Here is a 26,910-nt window from a genome sequence, read left to right as displayed (position 1 = left end):
GACCAAAAGTGGGAAAAGAAGTGTAACTAATAAGATTATCAGTGGCTGACAGTGTTCAAATAGAGTTGAGAGCCTACTCTAGAGGTCACTCTTACCCATGCTTCAGTTAGACATTGCTACCTATCATAACTTGCCAAACCCCAACCAAAACTATTCCAGCCAATCCTAAAGAACACGTAGGGCAATATAAGAGTCTACAAAGGTTCCATGTACTAGGGTAACTTTCCAAAACCTACAACTTCCAGATGAGTCCCTGGACTTATGAAAATTGAGATATTTTATATTCTTTTTTCATACTAAGTCTTCAGAATCGACTGTGTACTTAACATCTCAATTCAATATTATCCTTCATCTTAATGTTATCCCTGGACCAGTTAAGTCCTGAAACATATAGGGCCCAGCCCCTCCAGAACATCAGATAGTTCCATCTCCCTACCCCATATTATTGACAGCCCTTTCCAACATGAAAAAGTTACAACGGGCATAGCCCAAATACCCCTAAAGACTGGGAGAAATATCAAAGGAGAAAGTGGAGTTATAACAGAGAAGACAGGATTTAACAAATGAGTATGATTCCTGAATCATTATATTGATATTTCTTTTAGTCTCTAGGATCTTAGAGTAACTAAGATTTTAAAATTGTAAAATGGTAACTCATACCAAATCTGAAATCTGTTCTACAACTAATTATATGTTTTGAAATTTATTGTTTTTTGGTATATATGGTATTTTTCAGAAAAAAGAAAAAAAAGTTGACTATGATGATAAAAAAATATTTATTCCTTTTAGCCGCCTATATCCTAGAGCAGCTAGAAGGAAACATCTGAGAAGATGGTATGGTAGTCCATGACAAAGTCTGAGATCTGTCCTGTAACTACTTGTTGAAGAGTGTTTTGAAAACTATTGTCTTTTTTCCTTTCTTTGCTATGTATATATGTTATATTATACAATTTTAAAAAGTTAAAAAAAAAAGAGAGAGAGAAAGAGAAACTTGGGGGAAAATCAGACAAAAATCACAAAATAAGATAGAAATAAATATAAACATATCAATAACTAAATAAGTGCAGACAGATTAAATGTTCTAGTTTTAAAAATGTCAGGTTGGATTTTTTTAAATATCTAGCTATATGTTATTTACAAGACATTCATATAAAATATGGGGATACAGGAAGGTAGAAAGTATAAGGATAGGGAAAGATAAACCAGGCAAAACTTAACCAAAAAGGCTAAATTGGCATCAGATAAAACAGAATATAAGACAAAAAAGCATTACTAGAGTAAAGAGGCTCACTACATAATAATAAAACTTGTCATTTGCTAGGGAGATGTAACTGTTCTATGCTTGACTGCAGCTAGTTACAAAGCCTCAAAAACCTATGTAACGAAAATTGACAGTTTTTTTTAAAAGAGAAATTTAAAAATTAATCACCGTAGGAGAAAGTTTCAATGTCTTTTCTGATCAAATCCACATAAAACAATAAGGTATGTTTGGACTACATGTGCATGAAGATTTCTCAATAAAAATAAAAATAAAAAAATAAGGGTAGCTTAAAAACCTTGAACCCCCTAAACTCGGAGAGTTAGTGGGCTGTTAGGCTGTCTGCTTTCCTGCTACATATGTAGTAACAAACTCTTTCTCTCTTTGAAACCCCGATGTCTCAGGAAGCGGTTATTGAGCACGTCGGGCAGAAGAATCCACGGCCACTGTCCGGTAACAATTTGACGACCCCCTGAGGCAAATGCCCAAGCAAATCTCTGGAGCTCCAGCAGAGCAGGTGAGCCAGGCAACCACGCCTTTTGTGGCCACTGAACTAAATTTAGTCTAGAGGCTCAGCAACCAGGGTTTTTCTGTTCTGCGGGGACTCTAGAGACTTTTGGCACCTTAAGAAAAGATTCAAAGAGAGAAACCACTTCCGGCTCCAGGTCCGGACATCTGACTGGTCTTGTGTGGAATCCTTAAGGACTCCATGCCTGACTCCATGCCTAACACCTGGTGCTAAAACCCGGGACAGAGGTCTGACTGAGGCTTAGCTTTCCGGCCCCTCAGGGCTATGGAACGGACCACCTACCAGTCAACTCCATTCAGACATCTGACTGAGGCTTGAGTCTTCGGCCCCTTGGGGCTTCGGGAGCAGCCTTCCAGTTGACTCCGTCCCCCAAACCGCACGGTCATTCAGGTTTCCATGCACTTGAGGGCTTGAGTCTACAGGCTCAGACCATCCCAACGCGACACCGGCGCACCTCCACAGCACTCAAACACCTACAACTAATTCGGCCCTAGGGCAATAGCTGCCATAACCAACCCAATGTCTGACAACATATTCCTGCTGCAACAGAAATCCATGGACCTGCTCCTATCACAAAAATTGCATCGTGGGAAAAAGACTTGAATAGACACCTCTCAGAGGAGGAAATACAAATGGCCAAAAGGCACATGAAGAGATGCTCAATGTCCCTGGCCATTAGAGAAATGCAAATCAAAACCACAATGAGATATCATCTCACACCCACCAGAATGGCCATTATCAACAAAACAGAAAATGACAAGTGCTGGAGAGGATGCGGAGAAAGAGGCACACTTATCCACTGTTGGTGGGAATGTCAAATGGTGCAACCACTGTGGAAGGCAGTTTGGCGGTTCCTCAAAAAGCTGAATATAGAATTGCCATACGACCCAGCAATACCATTGCTGGGAATCTACTCAAAGGACTTAAGGGCAAAGACACAAACGGACATTTGCACACCAATGTTTATAGCAGCATTATTTACAATTGCAAAGAGATGGAAACAGCCAAAATGTCCATCAACAGAAGAGTAGCTAAACAAACTGTGGTATATACATACGATGGAATATTATGCAGCTTTAAGACAGGATAAACTTATGAAGCATGTAATAACATGGATGGACCTAGAGAACATTATGCTGAGTGAGTCTAGCCAAAAACTAAAGGACAAATACTGTATGGTCCCACTGATGTGACGGACATTCAAGAATAAATTTGGAATATGTCATTGGTAACAGAGTCCAGCAGGAGGTAGAAACAGGATAAGACAATGGGCAATTGGAGCTGAAGGGATACAAACTGTGCAACAGGACTAGATACAAAAACTCAAAAATGGACAGCACAATAATACCTAATTGTAAAGTAATCATGTTAAAACACTGAATGAAGCTGCATCTGAGCTATAGGTTTTTGTTTTGTTTTGTTTTGTTTTGTTTTTACTATTATTACTTTTATTTTTTTCTCTATATTAACATTCTATATCTTTTTCTGTTGTGTTGCTAGTTCTTCTAAACCAATGCAAATGTACTAAGAAACGATGATCATGCATCTATATGATGATGTTAAGAATTACTGATTGCATATGTAGAATGGTATAATTTCTAAATGTTGGGTTAATTTCTTTTTTCCGTTAATTAAAAAAAAAGAGAGAGAAGGGGTAATTGGAGCTGAAGGGATACAAACTGTGCAACAGGACTGGATATAAAAACTCAGAAATGGACAGCACAATACTACCTAATTGTAATGCAATTATGTTAAAACATTGAATGAAGCTGCATGTGAGGTATAGGTTTTTTTTTCTCTCTATTATCGTTTTAATTCTTATTCTGTTGTCTTTTTATTTCTTTTTCTAAATCGATGCAAATGTACTAAGAAATGATGAATATGCAACTGTGATGATATTAAGAATTACTGATTGTACATGTAGAATGGAATGATTTCTAAATGTTTTGTTATTTTTTTTAATTAATAAAAAAAGTCAAAAGTCAGATTTTGAAAAGACTAATAAAATTAACAAAACTCTAACAATACTGATAAGAAAAAATTAATGATATTAGGATTTATTTAAACTACAACTGTTGCAGACATTAAAAAGATAATAAGAAAATATTGAGAAAAAGTTTATGTGAATAAATCCAATGGACCTATTTCCCAGAAATATATAACCTAGCAAAACTGACTCAAGAGTAAGCAGAAAACCTGAAGATTCCAGTAAGATCAAAAAACTGACTGATGGAATCTGATGGTGGACAACTAATTTACATAAAGCAGAACAAATCTAGTAGAAAGTAATGATATAAATTATGTGCTTCCAGACCATAGAAGAAGGTGTGGTTAATCTTGATGGGAGGAGAAGGGACCAAGGAAGAGCCACAGAAGAATCCTGAAGAATCATGAAGAAGACAAGTACAAGAGAATGAAGGAAAGGCATTTGAGGATGAGGGAAGAGCAGGACAAAAGGTACGTTTTAAATTATAGATCAATACAAAGCAATAACTTTTTGTACTGAGTCAGGAAAGAGGATGGTATGTTTGGGAATGGAAAGTAGAACACAAGAGAAGCGATGGCTTAGGAGGTAAGCCTGGTTTGTTTAGGACCAAGTCTTGAAGGCCCTTAAAGACCAAGAAAATGAGATTTTATTCTAAAAGTAAAGGAGGCAGGGAGTGATCACTGCAGGATTATAAACAGGAAATCTGATTCTAATATGTGTTTTAGACCATTGCTTCTCAAACTTTCATGTACCTACGAATTACCTGGGGGTCTTGTTAAAATAAAGATGCAGATTGAGGAGGTCTGGGGTGGGGCCAGAGATTCTGCATTTTTAAAAGTGTCCCCAAGGATTCTGATGCTGCTGGTCTCCAGACCACACTGTGAGTAGCAAAGATTTAGAAGATTCCAGTGATGTCTAGATGGAAGATAAGAGAGAGTGGGGCCGAATACTGCAAGTGGTTAGAGGACTATTGCATTAGTATAAGCCTCAACAAAGAGAATGGAAGGGATATTGAGAAACATCAGGTTCAATTAACATGATCTACTGAATCAAAAAATGACGGGGGAGGGAGAAGGAAGCAGTGAGAGAGGACTTGGATAATATCTAAAGAAAAATAGTACTTAAAAAAGAGAAAAGGTCCAAAGACCAACTTCAAGGAATGCCTATATTTTAACTGGCAAAAAAGGAAGAAGAATCAGTTTCTTAGGAACACCTTGAAAACTCTTTAAACAAAGAATTGTGCTTGTAAATAGTCCACTTGCAAGGTGAGATAATACCCTCAAATCTATTGGACTTATTTTCAATGTAAACATTGTTAAGGAAATGAAATACCATAAAGACTCACAGCTGTCCTTCTGGCCGGTTTGAAAGGATAATGTACCCTAGAAAAGCCATGTTTTAATCCTAATCAACCTTGTGAGACCAACAGTTTCTTCTAATCCCTATTCAGCACTATAGGTTGGAAACTTGATTAGGTCATCTCCACAGAGATATGAGTCAATCAATTGTGGGTGTTAAACTTGATTAGATGGAGATGTGTCTCCACCCGTTCTACCTGGGTCTTGATTAGTTTACTGGAATCCTATAAAAAAGAAGACATTTTGAAGAGAGTTCCTTTTGAACAAGGAGAGCTGCAGAACCATGACAGAAGGAAGAGAGAATCAGAGTCCACTAGCTAGGGACCTTTGGAGATGAAGGAAAACGCCTCCCTGGGAGTTTAATGAAGCAAGAGGACTGGAGAGGAAGCTAGCAGATGCCAAGTTCGCCATGTTCCTTTCCACTTGAGAGAGAAACCCTGAACTTCATCAGCCTTCTTGAATCAAGGTATCTTTCTCTGGATGCCTTAGACTGAACATTTCTATAGACTTGTTTAATCGGGACATTTTCATGGCCTTGAACTGTAAACTTGTAACTTATTAAATTTCCCCTTTTAAAAGCCATTTAGTTTCTGGTATATTGCTTTCTGGAAGCTAGCAAACTAGAACAACTTTAAGCCTGGTATTTTAAGCCCTGCTTTTGATACATATATATAACCTTAGCATCTTCATGCCTAAGCATATGAAAAGGAAAAAAATCATCCTTCATACCTGCATCCCCCACACGCTCCTGCACCCACTGGGTAGCTGCAGCAATGCTCTCCATCTTGGTGACATCCAGGATCACGGTCTCCACCCTGTCTGACGTCTGGATCCTCAGCTGCTCGGCCCCCTTCTCCATCAGACATGCAGCCAGCACCCTCAGGCCTCGCAGGTCCAGCTGTCTGGCCAGCAGGTTGCCGAAGCCCGAGTCACAGCCCGTGATAAAGACATACTTGTCTCGGAGGTGGTTCACCACCTGCCTCTCCCGGAACCAGCGCAGAAGGTAGAATAGGCCCACGAGGGCTGCCAGACAGAGCCATATGGCAGGGGTCTGTCCATTCCCTTTAAAAGAAAGAAAACAGCTTCCATTTTTTCCCTCCTTTAGTCTTTAGCCAATGTCTATTGAGTATTTTCTTTGTGCCAAACATTGCACTAGGTGCTTGGGACTCTGCATTGACTAATACTTGGTCATGCAAGAAGCCACAATATAGAGAGAGGAGTCAAGCAGTGTGCTGGTTTGAAGCTATTATGTCCCCCCAGAAAAGCCATGTCCTTCAACATTGCTGGGTGGGATCTTTTTTATTATTCACATGGAGATGTGACCATCCAATTTGTGGATGGTACCTTTTGATTAGGTGGTTTCCATGGAGATATGTCTCCATCCATTCAGGTGGGGTCATTTACTGGAGCCCTTTAAGAGGGAACCATTTTGGAAAAGGCTCAGAACTAACAGCCCACACAGCCAGAGACCATTGGAGATATGGAAAGAAAACACCCCCAGGCAAGTGACTGCAAAAGTCTGGAGTGAAAGCTAGCAGATGTCCCTATGTGCCTTTTCAGCTGAGAGAGAAACCTTGAATATCATCGGCCTTCTTGAGGCAAGGTATCTTTCCCTGGATGCCTTAATTTGGACATTTTCATGGCCTTGAACTATAAACTTGCAATTTAATAAATTCCCTTTTAAAAAGCCATTCTGTTTCTGGTATATTGCATTCTGGCTTCTTGCAAACTAAAACAAGCAGATAATCAAATAAATGCAATGCAGTGTGACAGGTGCCATAGAGAACTATATACGCAGTCCAATGAGGCAGCAAAGGAGGATGATCCACTGCCTGGAAGAATGAGTGTTGGCTTCCCAGAGGTGGTGTTTGTGGAACTACTTCTTACAGAATAAGTAAAAGTTCAAAGAGTGTATGAGGATATAAGACACTCCAGGCAGTAACACTGTGTACATAAATGGAGTAGTGAATAGCATAAAACTTCCTGACACCCACGATTCCAGCACAGGTGCAGTGCAGAGTATACAGAGGAAGAAATGGCAGATGAGACAGTGAAGGCCAGATCACGAAGGATCATGTGGGCCACACTAAGGAATTTGGGTGTTATCCTTAGGAATGAGGCTATTAGAAGGTAGTAAACTGGTGGATAAGATGCCCCAGTTTAGTTTTAGGATCCATCTCATATCGAGGTGGAGAATAGACTAAACAGAGATGTGATAGATGCAGAGAGATCAGTTAGGAGACCCAGTAATTTGGTTGAAATATTGTAAATATGGACTGTATTAGTCAGGATTCTCCAGAGAAACAGAACTGACAGAGATATTTATATCCATATATGTAAATGCCAAGATATTTACTATAGGAGTTGCTCACGTAACCATGGGAATTAGCAAGTCCAGATTTCATGGGGCTGGCCACAAGTTGGAAATTGATGAAGGAAAAAGTGAATTCCCCAATAGAAGCTAGAAAGCTGATCATCTTGGGGAAGAGAGCCATATCGGGGATTGAGTATTGGTCTCTGTTGCTGGCAGACTGGGTACTCAGCAGTGGCTGTAGCCAGGTCAGCCTTGGTGAGTAGAAGTCCATGTTGCTGAGCCCATGCATAACCTCCATTCCTTCCACTACTGCCACTTTGTTCATGATCCCAATGGACAATGACAGGAGTGGTTGAGGAAAAAGGCTGACTGGTATCAACAGAATGGATCATCGTATTTCCTTGATTATTAGAATCCTTTGCTGAAGTCCCTTCTGGTAAGCATTCACATGGGGCACAAATATCTTCATGGTTTTTGCCCATTCAGAGAGGTCTATCCACATATCTCTCTCCAAGACTTATGAACTCATATATACCACTTTCATTTGATGATGGAGTGTTGTTGTACATGCCCAAATTTATAGCTTGGTGGGTCAGACAACACCCAGTTCATGATGGGCTTCTCAGGTCTCATGGTAACTTGGTGGCCCATGATTAAGCATTCTGTCTCTACTAAAGCCCAGTAGCAGGCCAAAAGCTGTTTCTCAAAAAGATAGTAATAATATGTAGCAGAGACAAGGGTTTTGCTCCAAAATCCTAAGGGTCTGAATTGCCATTCTCCTATAGGGGTCCACCAAAGGCTCCAAACAGCACCTCTATTTGCCACCGACACTTCAAACTCCAATAGATCTGCTGGATCACATGGACTAAGTGACAGAGCAGCAAGCCTGGACATGTTGCAGTCAGTCCAGTCCCCACTTAAAACTAACAACTTTTTGGATCACTTGGAAAATGAGGCAGAATAGCACACCCAATATGTTGCCTTTTCAGGGCAGATCATTACAGGTTTATCTAGCAAAGAAGACTCAGCAGAATTTAGGGGTTCAATGTTTTCCCCATAATCATGGTCAACCCATATGTCCCCATTCCAAGTTTCAGGATCCCATACCTTCCCAATCAATGCTCTCAGTTTAATAGCAGCTCCCCTGAAATGTTGGCAATTCAATTTGCGTTATAATTCAGCTACTCGCATGATGAGACTCTGCATTCAGTTTTCAAGAACCTCAACTCTGTAGCTACACATAGAAATACAATGAAATTTTCATGTCATTCATGAGGTAGTTGATGAGGGAATGTGAAGATCTGATCTCATCCTTTTCTGTAACTTTACCCAGCAAATTTAGGAACAACAAGCCAACATTGTTTACTTTTTAAAATCACAAAAATCTGAAGTATCACATACACTGTCATCCAGCCTTGCCTCTTATAAGCACTTGAGTAGATGAATCCAATGATAATATTTTGCATATCTTCATTGCCAATTCATGCCATGGACTATCAATGCCCTCTTAATCACTGGAAGTAGAGTCATTGGTGCCTTGTACTCTAATCAGAGTAGACAAACAATTTCAAAACCCCAGAACCAACTTAGAAATCTCTTTTTTTTTTTTCACATGGGTAGGCACTGGGAATCAAACCCAGGTCCTCTGGCATGGCAGGCAAGCATTCTTGCCTGCTGAGCCACCGTGGCCCGCCCAGAAATCTCATTTTTAAGATTCTATTTCTCAAATACCACTCTTTGGTACCAAAATCTGTATTATCCAGGATTCTTCAGAGAAAGAGAACCAAGCAGAGATATATACAAGTTTATAGGAATGGGCTCATGAAATCAAGGAGACTGGCAAATTCTAATTCTGTAGGGGAGGCTGCAAGCTGTACACTCTGACAGAGATGAAGGTAAATTCTCCAGGAGAAGCTGACTGGCTGAAGTTGACAGGAATTCTGACTTCTGAAATCCTCAATTCTGGCTTTAAGACTGCCAATTGATTGGATAAGAAGACTCCCCTCATTGCTAAGGGCAATGTCTTTGGTGACTGTAGACGAAATGAACTGCCTACATGCATAGATGCAAATCCATTTATCAAATATCCTCAAAGTAACAATTAGGCCAGAGTTTAGTGGTCCAAACACCTGGTCACCATAACCCTGACAAGATGACACATAAAATTAACCATCATATAGACTCATCAAAAGCATTGTTGAGCCAGGTCAAGATGGCAGCTTAACAACGTGCACATTTTAGTTCATCTTCCAGAACAACTACTAAATAACCAGAAACAGTACAGAACAGCTCCCAGAGCCATGATAGTGACCAGACACACAGTGTACCCCAGTCTGGACCAGCTGGACCGGCTGCAAGCACCACACAGAACCGTGAGTTCCTAAAGCTGTGGCGGCCAGCGCCCCTTCCCCACAGGCCGCTTCCCAGAGGGGAAAGGAAAGGACTTTACCAGCAGCAGAGACTGGGCACAATCAAATGCCAATTGTGGAACTAATTAACAAATTCTGACTACTAAAAATAGGCCCCCAGCTTAGGTGAACCTGATCAAAGTGGAGGTTGCTCATTTTTGCCCCAGCGCCAAGGGGGCAGGACTGACAGAAAAGGGGGGGGGTAGAAGGAAACAGAGGTTTTTGTGGCTGTGTATCTACAAAGGCTTGACTGCCTCTGGATACAGTGGCAGGACTTTTCAGGCTGCAACTGCCCCAGGCATAGGCAGAAGTGAGCTCATTTGGGGGCTTATCTGGAGCTTGTGCCTTCCCCAGTGGAGGGGTGAAGGCCCACCCAGGTGGAATCCCTCCATCAAGGAATTCAGACACCAGTGCTTGGTAATTTGAAGCCATTAAAACCAGCCTACAACCTCTCCTCTGTCTCCAACAAACCCCCAGACAAAGTTAAAGGTACCACATCATCTTATGCTGGTGGGACCTGCAGTCAGACAAGCACCACATACTGGGCAGGATAAGAAAAACAGAGTCCAGAGACTTCACAGGAAAGTCTTTCAACCTGCTGGGTCTCATCCTCAGGGAAAACCGATGCAGGTGACTCTTTCCTCCTGATAGGAGGCCAGTTTGGTCTGGGAAAATCTGGCTGGGGTCTATAATATCTAAGCAGACCCTCCTAAGTGTGTGAGGGGGAAAGGTACCACACAAGCAGGGCAAGAAACAAGAAAACAAAAACTGAAATATTCTCCTCTGTTAAACAAAACTTAAGCTAAAGGTCCAGATAAAGCTGAACAGAATGTCAAAGAACAGATAGACAACAAATTAATCCAGCAAGAAAACCCTAGATAAAAGAAGTGAAAGCAATCTCCAGAATAAACTAATTAAGGTAATTAAATACCTAGACAGCAGCAAAAAATAACAAATCACACTAGGAAAATTGAAGATATGGCCCAGTCAAAGGAAGAAGCCAACAATTTAAATGACATACAGGAGCTGAAACAATTAATTCAGAATGTACGAACAGACATGGAAAACCTCATCAAAAACAAAATCAATGAATTGAGGGAGGATATAAAGAAGGCAAGGAATGAACAAAAAGAAGAAACTGAAAGTCTGAAAAAACAAATCAGAACTTATGGGAATGAAAGACACAGTAGAAGAGATAAAAAAAAAAAAAACAATGGAAACCTACAATGGTAGATTTCGAGAGACAGAACATAGGATTTCTGAACTGGAGGACGGAACATCTGAAATCCGACAAGAAACAGAAACTATAGGGAAAAAATGGAAAAATATGAGCAGGGACTCAGGGAATTGAAAGACAATATGAAGTACATGAATATACGTGTTGTGGGTGCCCCAGAAGGAGAAGAGAAGGGAAAAGGAGGAGAAAAACTAATGGAGGAAATTATCACTGAAAATTTCCCAACTCTTATGAAAGACTTAAAATTACAGATCCTCCAAGAAGTGCAGCATACCCCAAAGAGAAAAAATCCAATTAGACATACTCCAAGACATTTAATAACCAGAATGTCAGAGGTCAAAGAGAAAGAGAGGATCTTGAAAGCAGCAAGAGAAAAGCAATCCATCACATACAAGGGAAGCCCAATAAGACTATGTGCAGATCTCTCAGCAGAAACCATGGAGGCGAGAAGACAGTGGGATAATATATTTAAATTATTAAAAGAGAAAAACTGCCAACCAAGAATTCTATATCCAGCAAAATTGTCCTTCAAAAATGAGGGAGAAATTAAAACATTTTCAGACAAAAAATCACTGAGAGAATTTGTGACCAAGAGACCAGCTCTGCAAGAAATACTAAAGGGAACACTAGAGACAGATATGAAGACAGAAGAGAGAGGTGTGGAGAAGAGTGTAGAAAGGAAGACTATGAGTAAAGGTAAAAAGAAGGAAAATTAGATATGACATATAAAATCCAGAAGGCAAAATAGTAGAAGAAAGTACTACCCATGCAGTAATAACACTGAATGTTAATGGATTAAACTCCCCAATCCAAAGACATAGTCTGGCAGAATGGATTGAAAAGCAGGACCCATCTATATGCTGTCTCTACTCAAAGGACACGAGGACAAGGACACAAATGGACATTTGCACACCAATGTTTATAGCAGCATTATTTACAATTACCAAGAGATAGAGACAGCCAAAATTTCCATCAACAAACGGTTGGCTAAACAAACTGTGACATTTACATAAGATGGAATATTATGCAGCTGTAAGACAGAATAAAGTTATGAAGTATGTAACAACATGAATGGACCTTAAGGACATTATGCTGAGTGTGATTAGCCAGAAACAAAAGGACAAATACTGTATGGTCTCACTGATATGAACTGACATTATTGAATAAACTTGGAATATTTTGTTGGTAACAAAGACCATCAGGAGAGAGAAATAGGGTAAGATATTGGGTAATTGGAGCTGAAGGGATACAGATTGTGCAACAGGACTGAATGTAAAAACTCAGAAATGGACAGCACAATATTACCTAACTGTAATACAATTATGCTAAAACACTGAATGAAGCTGAATGTGAGAATGATAGAGGGAGGAGGGCTGGGGACATAAATGAAATAACAAAGAGAGACGATAAAGATTGAGATGGTATAATCTAGGAATGCCCAGAGTGTATAATGATAGTGACTAAATGTACAAATTTAAAAAATGTTTTTGCATGGGGAAGAACAAAAGAATGTCATTACTGCAGTGTGCTGAAAATAGATGGTACTTAATATTTTTAAATGTCACCTTCTGTGTGAGACTAAAGCAAAAAAATGTTTATTTGGTACAAATCTATACTTTGACTAGTGCATCTTCTAATATAACTTATGTAGATAGTTGATTGAACACCTTAAGTACATGGAACTTTGTATAGGACACGAGATTTTGTTGGTTTGTCCAAGTGATGCCCTGATGAATTCCAGAGTGATTTGATCAGTGAGTGGAAAAGTATTGAATTCTTGATATTCTCACAAGCAGTGTGGACAACCAAAGCTATAGGCTGAGCCCCCAGTCTTGGGGTTTGTTCATATGAAACTTAACCCCACAGGGGATAGGTCAAGCCTACTTAAAATTAAGCCTAAGAGTCACCCCCAAGAGAACCTCTTTTGTTGCTCAGATGTGACCTCTCTTTCCAGCCAACACAACAAGCATACTCACCACCTTCCCCCTGTCTACGTGGGACAACACTACCAGGGGTGTGGATCTTCGTGGCAGCATGGGACAGAAATCCCAGAATGAGCTGAGATTCAGCATTAAGGGATTGAGAAAAACTCTAGAATGAGCTGAGATCCAGCATCAAGGGATTGAGAAAACCTTCTTGACCAAAAGGGGGAAGAGTGATATGAGACAAAGTGTCAATGGCTGAGATTCCTAACAGAGTTGAGAGGTTATCCTGGAGGTTATTTTTATGCATTAAGTAGATATCACCTTGTTATCCAAGATGTAATGGAGAGGCTGGAGGGAACTGCCTGAAAATGTAGAGCTGTGTTCCAGTAGCCATGTTTCTTGATGATGATTGTATAATGATATAGCTTTCACAATGTGATTGTGTGATTGTGAAAGCCTTGTGCCTGATGCTCCTTTTATCTACCTTGTCAACAGATGAGAGGAACATATGGAATAAAAATAAATAATAGGGGGAACAAATGTTAAAATAGATTTAGTTTGAAATGATAGTGATCAATGAAAGGGATCAGTAAGGGGTATGGCCTGTAAAATTTTTTGTTTTTTTCTGTTTGTTTTATTTTTCTGTTGTCTTTTTATTTCTTTTTCTGAATTGATGCTAATGTTCTGGGAAATGATCATGATAATGAATATGCAACTATGTGATGATAGTTTGAATTGCTGAGTGTATGTGTTGGGAATGTTTGTTTCTTGTAATTTGTTTTAATTAATAAAAAATTTTTTTAAAAAAAGCATTGCTGAAAGCAGTGCTCACAGTTGCCTACATTTCTACACAGGTGAAAATATGAACTGTCTAAGAAGGCTGAAACTCACCAATCCAACTTCTCAAATCAGCAAAAAATAGCAGTTTGGAGGAAAGCCCACCATTTTTTGGATAATCTGTAGGTCTGGGATAAACTAACAAATGAGTCATAAAGACATAGACAGAGATCAAAGATGGGCATGGACCACTAGGAAATCAGGAGGTCTACACCACAATGCCTGTTTAAGGTGACTCCATGCAATTCAAACTCCTTAACTTGACACTAAGGACTTCCCTTTGTTCAGGCCCCTGACTTCCTCGTGAGCCTTATCTCTTACCATACCCTCCCTCATACTTCACTCTTCAGTCCTAATAGTTTTCAGTACTCCACAGAGTACAGACCTTTCATGCCTCTGCACACACTTCTCTCTACAATCCCTTCTTTCCAGACCTCATCCCCCACCTCATTCACTTGGTAAATAACACTTATCTTTAAGACTCTGCTCAATCATCAATTATCATTAAACAAACATTAACTCAGCCTCTACTATAAGCCAAACACAGTACTAAGCATTGATACACAGCCATGTACAAGATACAGTCTTTGTGCAAGGAACAATAAGAAAACAGTATAATATAACAGAATTAAGGATAGGATGTAGTTGGAGTGCTCAGAAGAGGCTTCTAAGCAAGTACTAAGAGATGCCCTGAGTGATCTCTTGGATTCCAGGCACACTCTTCTTTATCTCCATTGTGGAGTAGCAGTTCAATTTCTCCTTGGCAATCAGGATCAATCACCCCAGCCAGTATAGTAACTCCCTTCTTTGCCTATTGATTCAGAGGCCTAAAAAGCCCAAAGTTGTCGGATGGCAGTCTTAATTTCTAGTTGAATGCAATCATTCTTGAGTCTCCTGTTTGGGGCACTTCTTCATTTGGAGCTAGGACCTCTATATCAATGAAACATAAGATTGCAGGGACATCTCCACCCCTTAATCCCTGGGCCCATGAATCCTAGCTATAGGAGAAACAGCACCATAGAGTGGAATAAAATGCAAGATAAAATATAAAAATAGCTCTTTGTCCGCCGGCCCGGCGCGGCGCTCACGCCCCGCCAGCCAGCCCGTCCTCCTCTCCCTCTTTGTCTGCCGGCCCGGCACAGCGCTCACACCCCACCAGCCAGCCCGCCCTCCACTCCCTCTTCCCCCTTCTGCTCCGGCGGCGCTCCATCCGCCATCTTATCCTTCCCTTTCTCCTCCTGCTCCGGCGGCTCTCCAACCACCACCGTGCCCTCTTCCGCCTTCACCGGCTCCTCCGCCACCAGCCTCGACAGCCTTGCCACCCTCACCTTTCCTCCTCCAGAACAGCTACTGGGGGAGTGGAGATGATACAGAGCAGCTCCCAGAGCCACGACGGAGATCAAAGGGACGGTGTACCCTATCCTGGAATGGCTGACTGTCTGGGAGAACCAGCTCCGGTGAGATCACCGAGGGGCGCAGGCTTTCCTGGGCGGGACGGCAAGCGGCCGGAGTCCCTCCCTTCCTCCTTTCCAGGCCAGCTGGCAGAATCGGGCAGGCAGTCCCCTTGGGCCGCGGCGGCTGGTGCCCCCACCACGCGAGACCCCCCGGACCAACTGAGAGAGTTGGGTCGGAAATCCCCAGACCGCGGAGAACGGTGACCGGGGGGTCCCTTCCAAACACGTGACTCCCCGGTCCGGCTGGGAACAGTGCACTCTCCTGGGCTGTGGCAGCTGGCGCCCTCCCGCCACGCTTGGCGCCCCGGGTCGACTAGGAAATTCGGTCGGGCGCTCTCCCGGGCTGCGGCGGCCGGTGACCCTCCCTGCGTTCAGACCTCCGGGCCGGCTGGCACTCTTCCAAGCCGCTTCGGCTGCCGAACCTCCCCCACGGCGAGAGTTTTCCAAAGTTAAAGGACCCACAGCAACTTTTACTGCTGGAATCCGTAGACAAATGTGTGCCACGAGCGCCACCTACAGGGCAGGATAAGAAAAACAGAACCCAGAGATTTCACAGAAAAATCTTTCAACCTGTGGGGTCCAACACCCAGGGAAATCTGACTAAATGCCCAGACACCAGCAGAAGATAACGGATCACACTCAGAAAATTGAAAATATGGCCCAGTCAAAGGAACAAACCAATAGTTCAAATGAGATACAGGAGCTGAGACAACTAATGCTGAATATACGAACAGAAATGGAAAACCTCTTCAAAAACAAAATTGATAAATTGAGGGAGGACATGAAGAAGACATGGGCTGAAAAAAAGAAGAAATAGAAAAACTGAAAAAACAAATCACAGAGCTTATGGAAATGAAGGATAAAGTAGAAAAGATGGAAAAAACAATGGATACCTACAATGATAGATGTAAAGAGACAGAAGATAGAATTAGTGATTTGGAGGATGGAACATCTGAATTCCAAAAAGAAACAGAAATTATCGGGAAAAGAATGGAAAAATTTGAAAAGGGGATCAGGGAACTCAAGGACAATATGAACCGCACAAATACACGTGTTGTGGGTGTCCCAGAAGGAGAAGAGAAGGGAAAAGGAGGAGAAAAACTAATGGAAGAAATTATCACTGAAAATTTCCCAACTCTTATGAAAGACCTAAAATTACAGATCCAAGAAGTACAGCGCACCCCAAAGAGATTAGACCCAAATAGGTGATCCCCAAGACACTTACTAGTTAGAATGTCAGAGGTCAAAGGAAAGAGAGGATCTTGAAAGCAGCGAGAGAGAAGCAATCCATCACATACAAGGGAAACCCAATAAGACTATGTGTAGATTTCTCAGCAGAAACCATGGAAGCTAGAAGACAGTGGGATGATATATTTAAATTACTAAAAGAGAAAAACTGCCAACCAAGACTCCTATATCCAGCAAAACTGTCCTTCAAAAATGAGGGAGAAATTAAAACATTCTCAGACAAAAAGTCACTGAGAGAATTTGTGACCAAGAGACCAGCTCTGCAAGAAATACTAAAGGAAGCACTAGAGTCAGATACAAAAAGACAGAAGAGAGAGGTATGGAGAAGAGTGTAGAAAGAAGGAAAGTCAGATATGATATATATAATACAAAAGGCAAAATGGTAGAGGAAAATATTATCCAAACAGTAATAACACTAAATGTTAATGGACTGAATTCCCCAATCAAAAGACATAGATTGGCAGAATGGATTAAAAAACAGGATCCTTCTATATGCTGTCTACAGGAAACACATCTTAGACCCAAAGATAAACACAGGTTGAAAGTGAAAGGTTGGGAAAAGATATTTCATGCAAATAAAAACCAGAAAAGAGCAGGAGTGGCTATACTAATAGCCAACAAATTAGACTTCAAATGTAAAACAGTTAAAAGAGACAAAGAAGGACACTATATACTAATGAAAGGAACAATTAAACAAGAAGACATAACATTCATAAATATTTACGCACCGAACCAGAATGCCCCAAAATACAGGAGGAATACACTGCAAACACTGAAAAGGGAAATAGACACATATACCATAATAGTTGGAGACTTCAATTCACCACTCTCATCAATGGACAGAACATCTAGACAGAGGATCAATAAAGAAATAGAGAATCTGAATATTACTATAAATGAGCTTGACTTAACAGACATTTATAGGACATTACATCCCACAACAACAGGAAACACCTTTTCTCAAGTGCTCATGGATCATTCTCAAAGATAGACCATATGCTGGGTCACAAAGCAAGTCTTAACAAATTTAAAAAGATTGAAATCATACACAACACTTTCTCGGATCATAAAGGAATGAAGTTGGAAATCAATAATAGGCGGAGTGCCAGAAAATTCACAAATACGTGGAGGCTCAAAACACACTCTTAAACAACGAGTGGGTCAAAGAAGAAATTGCAAGAGAAATTAGTAAATACCTCAAGGCGAATGAAAATGAAAACACAACATATCAAAACTTATGGGATGCAGCAAAGGCAGAGCTAAGAGGGAAATTTATTGCCCTAAATGCCTATATCAGAAAAGAAGAAAAGGCAAAAATGCAGGAATTAACTGTCCACTTGGAAGAACTGGAGAAAGAACAGCAAACTAATCCCAAAGCAAGCAAAAGGAAAGAAATAACAAAGATTAGAGCAGAGATAAATGAAATTGAAAACATGAAAACAATAGAGAAAATCAATAAGACCAGAAGTTGGTTCTATGAGAAAATCAATAAGATTGATGGGCCCTTAGCAAGATTGACAAAAAGAAGAAGAGAGAGGATGCAAAGAAATAAGATCAGAAATGGAAGAGGAGACATAACTACTGACCTCACAGAAATAAAGGAGGTAATAACAGGATACTATGAACAATTTTACGCTAATAAATACAACAATTTAGATGAAATGGACGGGTTCCTGGAAAGACATGAACAACCAACTTTGACTCAAGAAGAAATAGATGACCTCAACAAACCAATCACAAGTAAAGAAATTGAATTAGTCATTCAAAAGCTTCCTAAAAAGAAAAGTCCAGGACCAGACGGCTTCACATGTGAATTCTATCAAACATTCCAGAAAGAATTAGTACCAACTCTCCTTAAACTCTTCAAAAAAATCGAAGTGGAGGGAAAACTACCTAATTCATTCTATGAAGCCAACATCACCCTCATACCAAAACCAGGCAAAGATATTACAAAAAAAGAAAACTACAGACCAATCTCTCTAATGAATATAGATGCAAAAATCCTCAATAAAATTCTAGCAAATCGTATCCAACAACACATTAAAAGAATTATACATCATGACCAAGTAGGATTCATCCCAGGTATGCAAGGATGGTTCAACATAAGAAAATCAATTAATGTAATACACCATATCAACAAATCAAAGCAGAAAAATCACATGATCATCTCAATTGATGCAGAGAAAGCATTTGACAAGATTCAACATCCTTTCCTGTTGAAAACACTTCAAAAGATAGGAATACAAGGGAACTTCCTTAAAATGATAGAGGGAATATATGAAAAACCCACAGCTAATATCATCCTCAATGGGGAAAAATTGAAAACTTTCCCCTAAGATCAGGAACAAGACAAGGATGTCCACTATCACCACTATTATTCAACATTGTTATGGAGGTTCTAGCCAGAGCAATTAGGCAATAAAAAGAAATACAAGGCATCAAAATTGGAAAGGAAGAAGTAAAACTATCACTGTTTGCAGACGATATGATACTATACGTCGAAAACCCGGAAAAATCCACAACAAAACTACTAGAGCTAATAAATGAGTACAGCAAAGTAGCAGGTTACAAGATCAACATTCAAAAATCTGTAGCATTTCTATACACTAGTAATGAACAAGCGGAGGGGGAAATCAAGAAATGAATCCCATTTACAATCGCAACTAAAAGAATAAAATACCTAGGAATAAATGTAACCAAAGAGACAAAAAACCTATATAAAGAAAACTACAAAAAACTGCTAAAAGAAATCACAGAAGAGCTAAATAGATGGAAGGGCATACCGTGTTCATGGATTGGAAGACTAAATAAAATTAAGATGTCAATCCTACCTAAACTGATTTACAGATTCAATGCAATACCAATCAAAATCCCAACAACTTATTTTTCAGAAATAGAAAAACCAATAAGCAAATTTATCTGGAAGGGCAGGGTGCCCCGAATTGCTAAAAACATCTTGAGGAAAAAAAACGAAGCTGGAGGTCTCGCGCTGCCGGACTTTAAGGCATATTATGAAGCCACAGTGGTCAAAACAGCATGGTATTGGCATAAAGATAGATATATCGACCAATGGAATCGAATAGAGTGCTCAGATATAGACCCTCTCATCTATGAACATTTGATCTTTGATAAGGCAGTCAAGCCAACTCACTTGGGACAGAACAGTCTCTTCAATAAATGGTGCCTAGAGAACTGGATATCCATATGCAAAAGAATGAAAGAAGACCCATATCTCACACCCTACACAAAAGTTAACTCAAAATGGATCAAAGATCTAAACATTAGGTCTAAGACCATAAAACAGTTAGAGGAAAATGTAGGGAGATATCTTACGAAACTTACAATTGGAGGCGGTTTTATGGACCTTAAACCTAAAGCAAGAGCACTGAAGAAGGAAATAAATACATGGGAGCTCCTCAAAATTAAACACTTTTGTGCATCAAAGAACTTCATCAAGAAAGTAGAAAGACAGCCTACACAATGGGAGACAATATTTGGAAATGACATATCAGATAAAGGTCTAGTATCCAGAATTTATAAAGAGATTGTTCAACTCAACAACAAAAAGACAGCCAACCCAATTACAAAATGGGAAAAAGACTTGAACAGACACCTACCAGAAGAGGAAATACAAATGGCCAAAAGGCACATGAAGAGATGCTCAATGTCCCTGGCCATTAGAGAAATGCAAATCAAAACCACAATGAGATATCATCTCACACCCACCAGAATGGCCATTATCAACAAAACAGAAAATGACAAGTGCTGGAGAGGATGCGGAGAAAGAGGCACACTTATCCACTGTTGGTGGGAATGTCAAAGGGTGCAACCACTGTGGAAGGCAGTTTGGCGGTTCCTCAAAAAGCTGAATATAGAATTGCCATACGACCCAGCAATACCATTGCTGGGTATCTACTCAAAGGACTTAAGGGCAAAGATACAAACGGACATTTGCACACCAATTGCAAAGAGATGGAAACAGCCAAAATGTCCATCAACAGAAGAATGGCTAAACAAACTGTGGTATATACATACGATGGAATATTATGCAGCTTTAAGACAGGATAAACTTATGAAGCATGTAATAACATGGATGGACCTAGAGAATATTATGCTGAGTGAGTCTAGCCAAAAACTAAAGGACAAATACTGTATGGTCCCACTGATGTGAACGGACATTCGAGAATAAACTTGGAATATGTCATTGGTAACAAAGTCCAGCAGGAGGTAGAAACAGGGTAAGATAATGGGTAATTGGAGCTGAAGAGATACAGACTGTGCAACAGGACTAGATACAAAAACTCAAAAATGGACAGCACAATAATACCTAATTGTAAAGTAATCATGTTAAAACACTGAATGAAGCTGCATCTGAGCTATAGGCTTTGTTTGTTTGTTTGTTTTTGTTTGTTTGTTTCTTTGTTTTTGTGTTTTTACTATTATTATTACTTTTATTTCTTTTCTCTATATTAACATTCTATATCTTTGTCTGGTGTGTCGCTAGTTCTTCTAAACCGATGCAAATGTACTAAGAAATGATGATCATGCATCTATGTGATGATGTTAAGAATTACTGATTGCATATGTAGAATTGTATGATTTCTAAATGTTGGGTTAATTTCTTTTTTTTCCGTTAATTAATAAAAAAAAAAGATCAACATGCAAAAATCAGTAGTGTCTCTATTCACTAGTAATAAACCATCTGAAGAGGAAATCGAGAAAAACTTCCATTTACAAGAACAACTAAAAGGATCGATATGTAAGAATAAATTTAACTGAGGATGCAAAGGACTTACACTTGGAAAAATACAAAACGTTGCTAAAGAAATCAAAGAAGACCTAATAAATGGGAGGACATTCCATGTTTATAGATTGGAAAATTAAATATCATTAATTTGTCAATTCTACCCAATTTACAGATTCAACATGATCCCAATAAAAATTCTATGGCCTTCTTTGCAGAAATGGAAAAGTCAGTTATCAAATGTATATGGAAGGATAAGGGGCCCTTATCCTAAACCAAGGATAGCCAAAACAATCTTAAAAACAATGAAGTTTGAGGATTCAAACTTCCTATTTGAAAACTTATTATAAAGCTATAGCAATCAAAACAGCATGATACTGGCACAAGGACAGACATATAGACCAGTGGAATTGAGTTGTGAGTTCAGAAATAAACTCTCACAAGGCCAACTGATTTTTTGACAAGGATCCCAAGTCCATTCAGTGGGGAAAGGATAGTCTCTTCAAAAATGGTGCTGAGAACTCCTACATACAACATTGATAAAGAAACAAAAAAAAGAGAGATCAGGCTTCAATCAGAGATAAGAACAAAGCTGATCTGGTTGGGACTAAGGTAAATCAGAATAAAGAGTAAAGGATGATATTGTGTGTATTTTAGAAGTTTACTTACGCGTGAGACCAAAGGATGAGAGGTTGATATTGTCGAAAACCTACATTTTCTGTAGCATATAATCTAATAAGCTGTTTGGTCAGTTCATTTAAACAACCTAAACACATGGAGCCCAGAATTGGAAATGAGGTTTTGCAAGTCTGTATAGCTTAATGTAATACCTGGATATATTCCAGAGTATATTTGGCAGATCATCAAAAAGTATTGCCAAAGTTCCTTGAGGGACTGGAGAAAACATACGGAATGATTAAACTTTCCCACCTGGAAAATCCCTGATACTCTCTCAAACATTAGTGACTCCTAAGTAATGTGTCAAGCCCTTGATCTTGGGGCTTGCTCTTACAAAACTTATTTCTGTAACAGAGAAGCTAAGCCTACCTATAATTATGCCAAAGAGGCATTTCCAGAGAACCTCTTTTGTTGCTCAGATGTGGCCTCTCTCTCTCTCTAAGCCCAACTCTACTCATGAACTCATAACGTTCATGACATACAGGGGTGTAAGTCTCCCTGGTAACATGGGACATGACTCCCAGGGATGAGCCTGGCCCTGGCACTGTAGGATCAACAATGCTTACCTGACCAAAAGGGGGAAAAGAAATGTAACAAAATAAGGAATCAGTGGCTAAGAGAGTTCAAAGAGAGCCAAGAGGTCATTCTAGAGGCTACTCTCATGCAAACTTCAGCTAGATATTGTTAATTGCCATAGATGCCATGCCCCAACCAACAGTATTTCTATAAACCCTAAAGAATACCCAGGGCTCTATTAAAAGTTTAACTCATTAAGTTTATTTTTCAGAAACCTATAACCTCCAGATGGTTCCTAGGTCAGATAAGCCCGGAAACCCAGCATTACCAGTTTTTCCAAGAACACCAACCAGATGCATCCCCTTACCCCATAACGTCAACATCCCTTTTCAACATGAAGAAATTAGAATGGCCATTGCCCAAATATCCCTGAAGACTGGGAGAAGGATCAAAGGAGAAGGAGAAGTTGTATCAGAGAAGATAGGATTTGACAAATGAGTATGCTACTGAATCATTATAACGATATTTAATTTTAGACACCATTGTCTTAGAGAGCTAGAAGAAAATACTTGAAATTGTGGAACTATAGCCCAGACCATACTTTGAAATCTGTTTTAAAGTTACTTGTTAAAATGTACTTTGATCATTAGCAGGTCTACAAATAATATTGCCATACTAAAGGTGAACATGATAGAAAGGGGTTGTAGAGAGACGTGTATCCCACCAATTAACACAACAAATATAAATAAGTCCCTGCATGGTCTACTGCAAAGGTATGAATCTTGAACAAAGAGTTTATAATATTGGGGCATAGGGGGAAAACTACTAATGCATGTTATAGCCAATGTTTAGCAGGAAGACATCAACAGTACCAAAGCAATACCAGGGGTAAATATTGGGGGGAGAGGGACAAGAGTTAAGGGGAGGTCTGGATTTTCTATTTAGTTTATAGCAGCATTATTAACTTTTACCAAGAGATGGAAACAGCCAAAATGTCCATCAACAGAGAGCTGACTAAACAAACTGTGACATTTACATAAGATGGAATATTATGCAGCTGTAAGACAGAATAAAGTTATGAAGTATGTAACAACATGAATGGACCTTAAGGACATTATGCTGAGTGTGATTAGCCAGAAACAAAAGGACAAATACTGTATGGTCTCACTGATATGAACTGACATTAGTGAATAAACTTGGAATATGTCATTGGTAACAGAGACCATCAGGAGATAGAAATAGGGTACGATATTGGGTAATTGGAGCTGAAGGGATACAGACTGTGCAACAGGACTGGATACAAAAACTCAGAAATGGATAGCACAATACTACCTAACTGTAATGTAATTATGTTAAAACACTGAATGAAGCTGCATGTGAGAATGATAGAGGGAGGAGGGCTGGGGACATAAATGAAATCAGAAAGAAAGATAGATGGTAAAGATCAAGATGGTATAATCTAGGAATGCCTAGAGTGTATAATAATAGTGAAATGTACAATGTACAAATTTTAAAAATGTTTTTGCATGAGGAAGAACAAAGGAATGTCATTATTGCAGGGTGCTGAAAATAGATGATAATTAATACTTTAAAATGTCACCTTATGAGACTAAAGCAAAAAATGTTTATTTGTTACAAAATTTATATTTTGACTAGAGCATTTCCTAATATAACTCATGTAGATAGTTTGATTGAATGTCATAAGTACTTGGAATGTCAGGTAGCACATGAGATTTTGTTGGTTTGTCCAGAGTGATGCCCCAATAAATCCCAGAGTGATTTGATCAGTGAGTGGAAAAGTATTTGTAAGCCCCCTTCGGGGAATGGTGAGAGTGGGGAGAAATTCAACTTCCCCAAGTTGAATTCTTGATATTCTCACAAGTAGTGTGGACAACCAAAGCTATAGGCTGAGCCCCCGGTCTTGGGGTTTGTTCATATGAAACTTAACCCCACAAAGGATAGGTCAAGTCTACTTAAAATCTAGGCCTAAGAGTCACCCCCAAGAGAGCCTCTTTTGTTGCTCAGATGTGGTCTCTCTCTTCAGCCAACATGACGAGCAGTCTCACCACCCTCCCCCTCTCTACATGGGACATGACTCCCAGGGGTGTGGACCTTCCTGGCAACGTGGGACAGAGATCCTGGAATGAGCTGAGACTCAGCATCAAGGGACTGAGAAAAACCCTAGAATGAGCTGAGAATTAAAATCAAGGAATTGAGAGAACCTTCTCGACCAAAGGGGGAAGAGTGAAATGAGACTAGGTGTCAATCGCTGAGAGATTCCAAACAGAGTTGAGAGGTTATCCTGGAGGTTATTCTTATGCATTAAGTAGATATCACCTTGTTGTTCAAGATGTAGCGGAGAGGCTGGAGGGAACTGCCTGAAAATGTAGAGCTGTGTTCCAGTAGCCATGTTTCTTGATGATGATTGAACAATGATATAGCTTTCACAATGTGACTGTGTGATTGTGAAAATGTTGTGTCTGATGCTCCTTTTAGCTACTATATCAACAGAAGAGTAGAACATATGGAATAAAAATAAATAATAGGGGGAACAAATGTTAAAATAAATTTAGTTTGAAATGCTAGTGGTAAATGAAAGCGAGGGGTAAGGGGTATGGTATGTATAATCTTTTTTTCTCTGTTATTATTTTATTTCTTTTCTGTTGTCTTTTTATTTCTTTTTCTAAATCGATGCAAATGTTCTAAGAAATGATGAATATGCAATTATGTGGTGATATTAAGAATTACTGATTGTATATGTAGAATGGAATGATATCTTAATGTTTTGTTTGTTAATTTTTTTAATTAATAAAAAATTAAAAAAAAAAGAAAGAACCTCAGTCGAAAGTTAGCTGCCTTTCCTCTGAAGAACTATATGTTAATTAAATAAATCCCCTTTTATTGAAAGCCAATCCGTCTCTGGTGTGTTGCATTCCGGCAGCTAGCAAACTAGAACAGTTTGTTTATCAGTTATTTTTCTCTTGGGAGCAATGAAAATTGTTTAAAATTGAGAGTGTGAAGGACTGTTAACCTTGGACATTATACATGATTCCCAGTGGATGGAGGTAGCTAAAGAATACACTGAGAACTAGAATAGTGAACTGTGGTGTAACATATGATTGAATACTATGCTGCTACAGAAAGGAAAGAAGTCATGAGGCATGCAACGTTGTCAATGAACCTGTGGGGCATTGTGTGATGCAAAATAAGCCAGAAAAACAAAAGAGCAAATATTGTCTGGTCTCATTTAGAAAATACTTATAAGAAAACAGGGGCCTAGATTGTAAGCTCTTATAGCAATCACATTTAGTCCTGGGTGATAATAGCGACATCTAGATATTGAGAGGCTGTGCTATATTTGCATAACCTGTTATTTCTCTGGAACCCTGGGTAGCTGTGTGACACCTAAGACTCAGGAGTTCTGCAGTTCTGAAGGTCAGCATTGCCACAAACAACAGCTATTAAAGAAATTATATAGCTGTTATATAATTATATAAGCAGATCAGGTCCGGACTAAGGTAAATCAGAATATAGGGGTAGTGTGTCCCTCCCTTGGGCATGTCCATGTTAACCTCTCTAACGTGTACTCTCTTTTTGATAAACTTTTCTTTTAATAAACTTTACTACTTATTCCTACCAGCCCTTTCATCTGTAAATTCTTTCAGTTTCTAGACTATCGAATCTGGATTGGGGCTCAGCTGGCATCATTACCAGCTGGGCACAAGATATATATTTTGGCAAGCCCTACAGGCGTGGTCTCAAAAGATCCCAGGGGAGCAACATCTTCCACGTAAGACACTGGCCCTGGAGACCTGCATTTCGGCTGCAGAGGAAAAGAGAACAAGGAGACACAGGAATAAGGCCCAGCTCACAGCTTTGGCTATGAACCGTAAGTCACCTCAGGGCCACTCAGGGCAGAAGCCACTGGGAACCTGTCATCAATGTGGAGAGTTGGGACACTGGAAGTGGGAGTGCCCCCAAAGACCAAAGGAGCCCCAAAGATGGAGAGACTTCCAGGACCCCGTCTGTGAGACGGGAAGGCAGGACACTGCGCCTGAGAGAGTGTTGAGCTCCCAAGTGGAGCAAAGCCTCTCCAAAAGCCCCGTTGGCTGCTCCCGGCCAGGCCCAATGGCTCCCCGGATCTTGCCAAAGAATACTGAAATCGTGATACCCCAGGTGTCTCTAGACATGAATACAACAGGACCTGCCCATCTGTGACATCTGTTTGGAACAGCTCAATCTCGATAATTACTAAAGGTAGCATCCTTGCTCCTGACTCAACTCCACACCAGCACATAGGACGGCTGTCCACATTCAAGTGTAACCAGGACATCATTATATGACAAAATAAATGACAGGGGGAGCAAAGTAGCTCTAAGTGAGCCAGCGCATACTTGCCTTCTCCTAAATGCTATTT

At 39.8% G+C, this 26,910-nt stretch overlaps 1 protein-coding gene and 1 long non-coding RNA gene across 2 annotated transcripts in view; one reads left to right on the top strand and one right to left on the bottom strand.

Annotated features, from left to right (window-relative positions):
* Window positions 1-26,910, bottom strand: part of LOC143642559 (17-beta-hydroxysteroid dehydrogenase type 6-like) — a 72,484-nt gene that overhangs the window by 29,032 nt on the left and 16,542 nt on the right. Inside the window, exon 2 of the mRNA XM_077111089.1 lies at window positions 5,862-6,194. Coding sequence (XP_076967204.1) covers window positions 5,862-6,194 — 333 coding nt within the window. The remainder of the gene's footprint in view (window positions 1-5,861; window positions 6,195-26,910) is intronic.
* Window positions 1,667-26,422, top strand: LOC143642560 (uncharacterized). Its single transcript, XR_013155740.1, has 3 exons — window positions 1,667-1,775; window positions 4,100-4,244; window positions 26,159-26,422. It is a non-coding gene; the product is annotated as an uncharacterized LOC143642560 (long non-coding RNA).

This window comes from Tamandua tetradactyla, chromosome 7 (assembly GCF_023851605.1).
Source record: "Tamandua tetradactyla isolate mTamTet1 chromosome 7, mTamTet1.pri, whole genome shotgun sequence".
In the NCBI taxonomy this organism is placed as follows: domain Eukaryota; kingdom Metazoa; phylum Chordata; class Mammalia; order Pilosa; family Myrmecophagidae; genus Tamandua; species Tamandua tetradactyla.
This window is presented reverse-complemented; position numbering and strand designations above follow the sequence as displayed.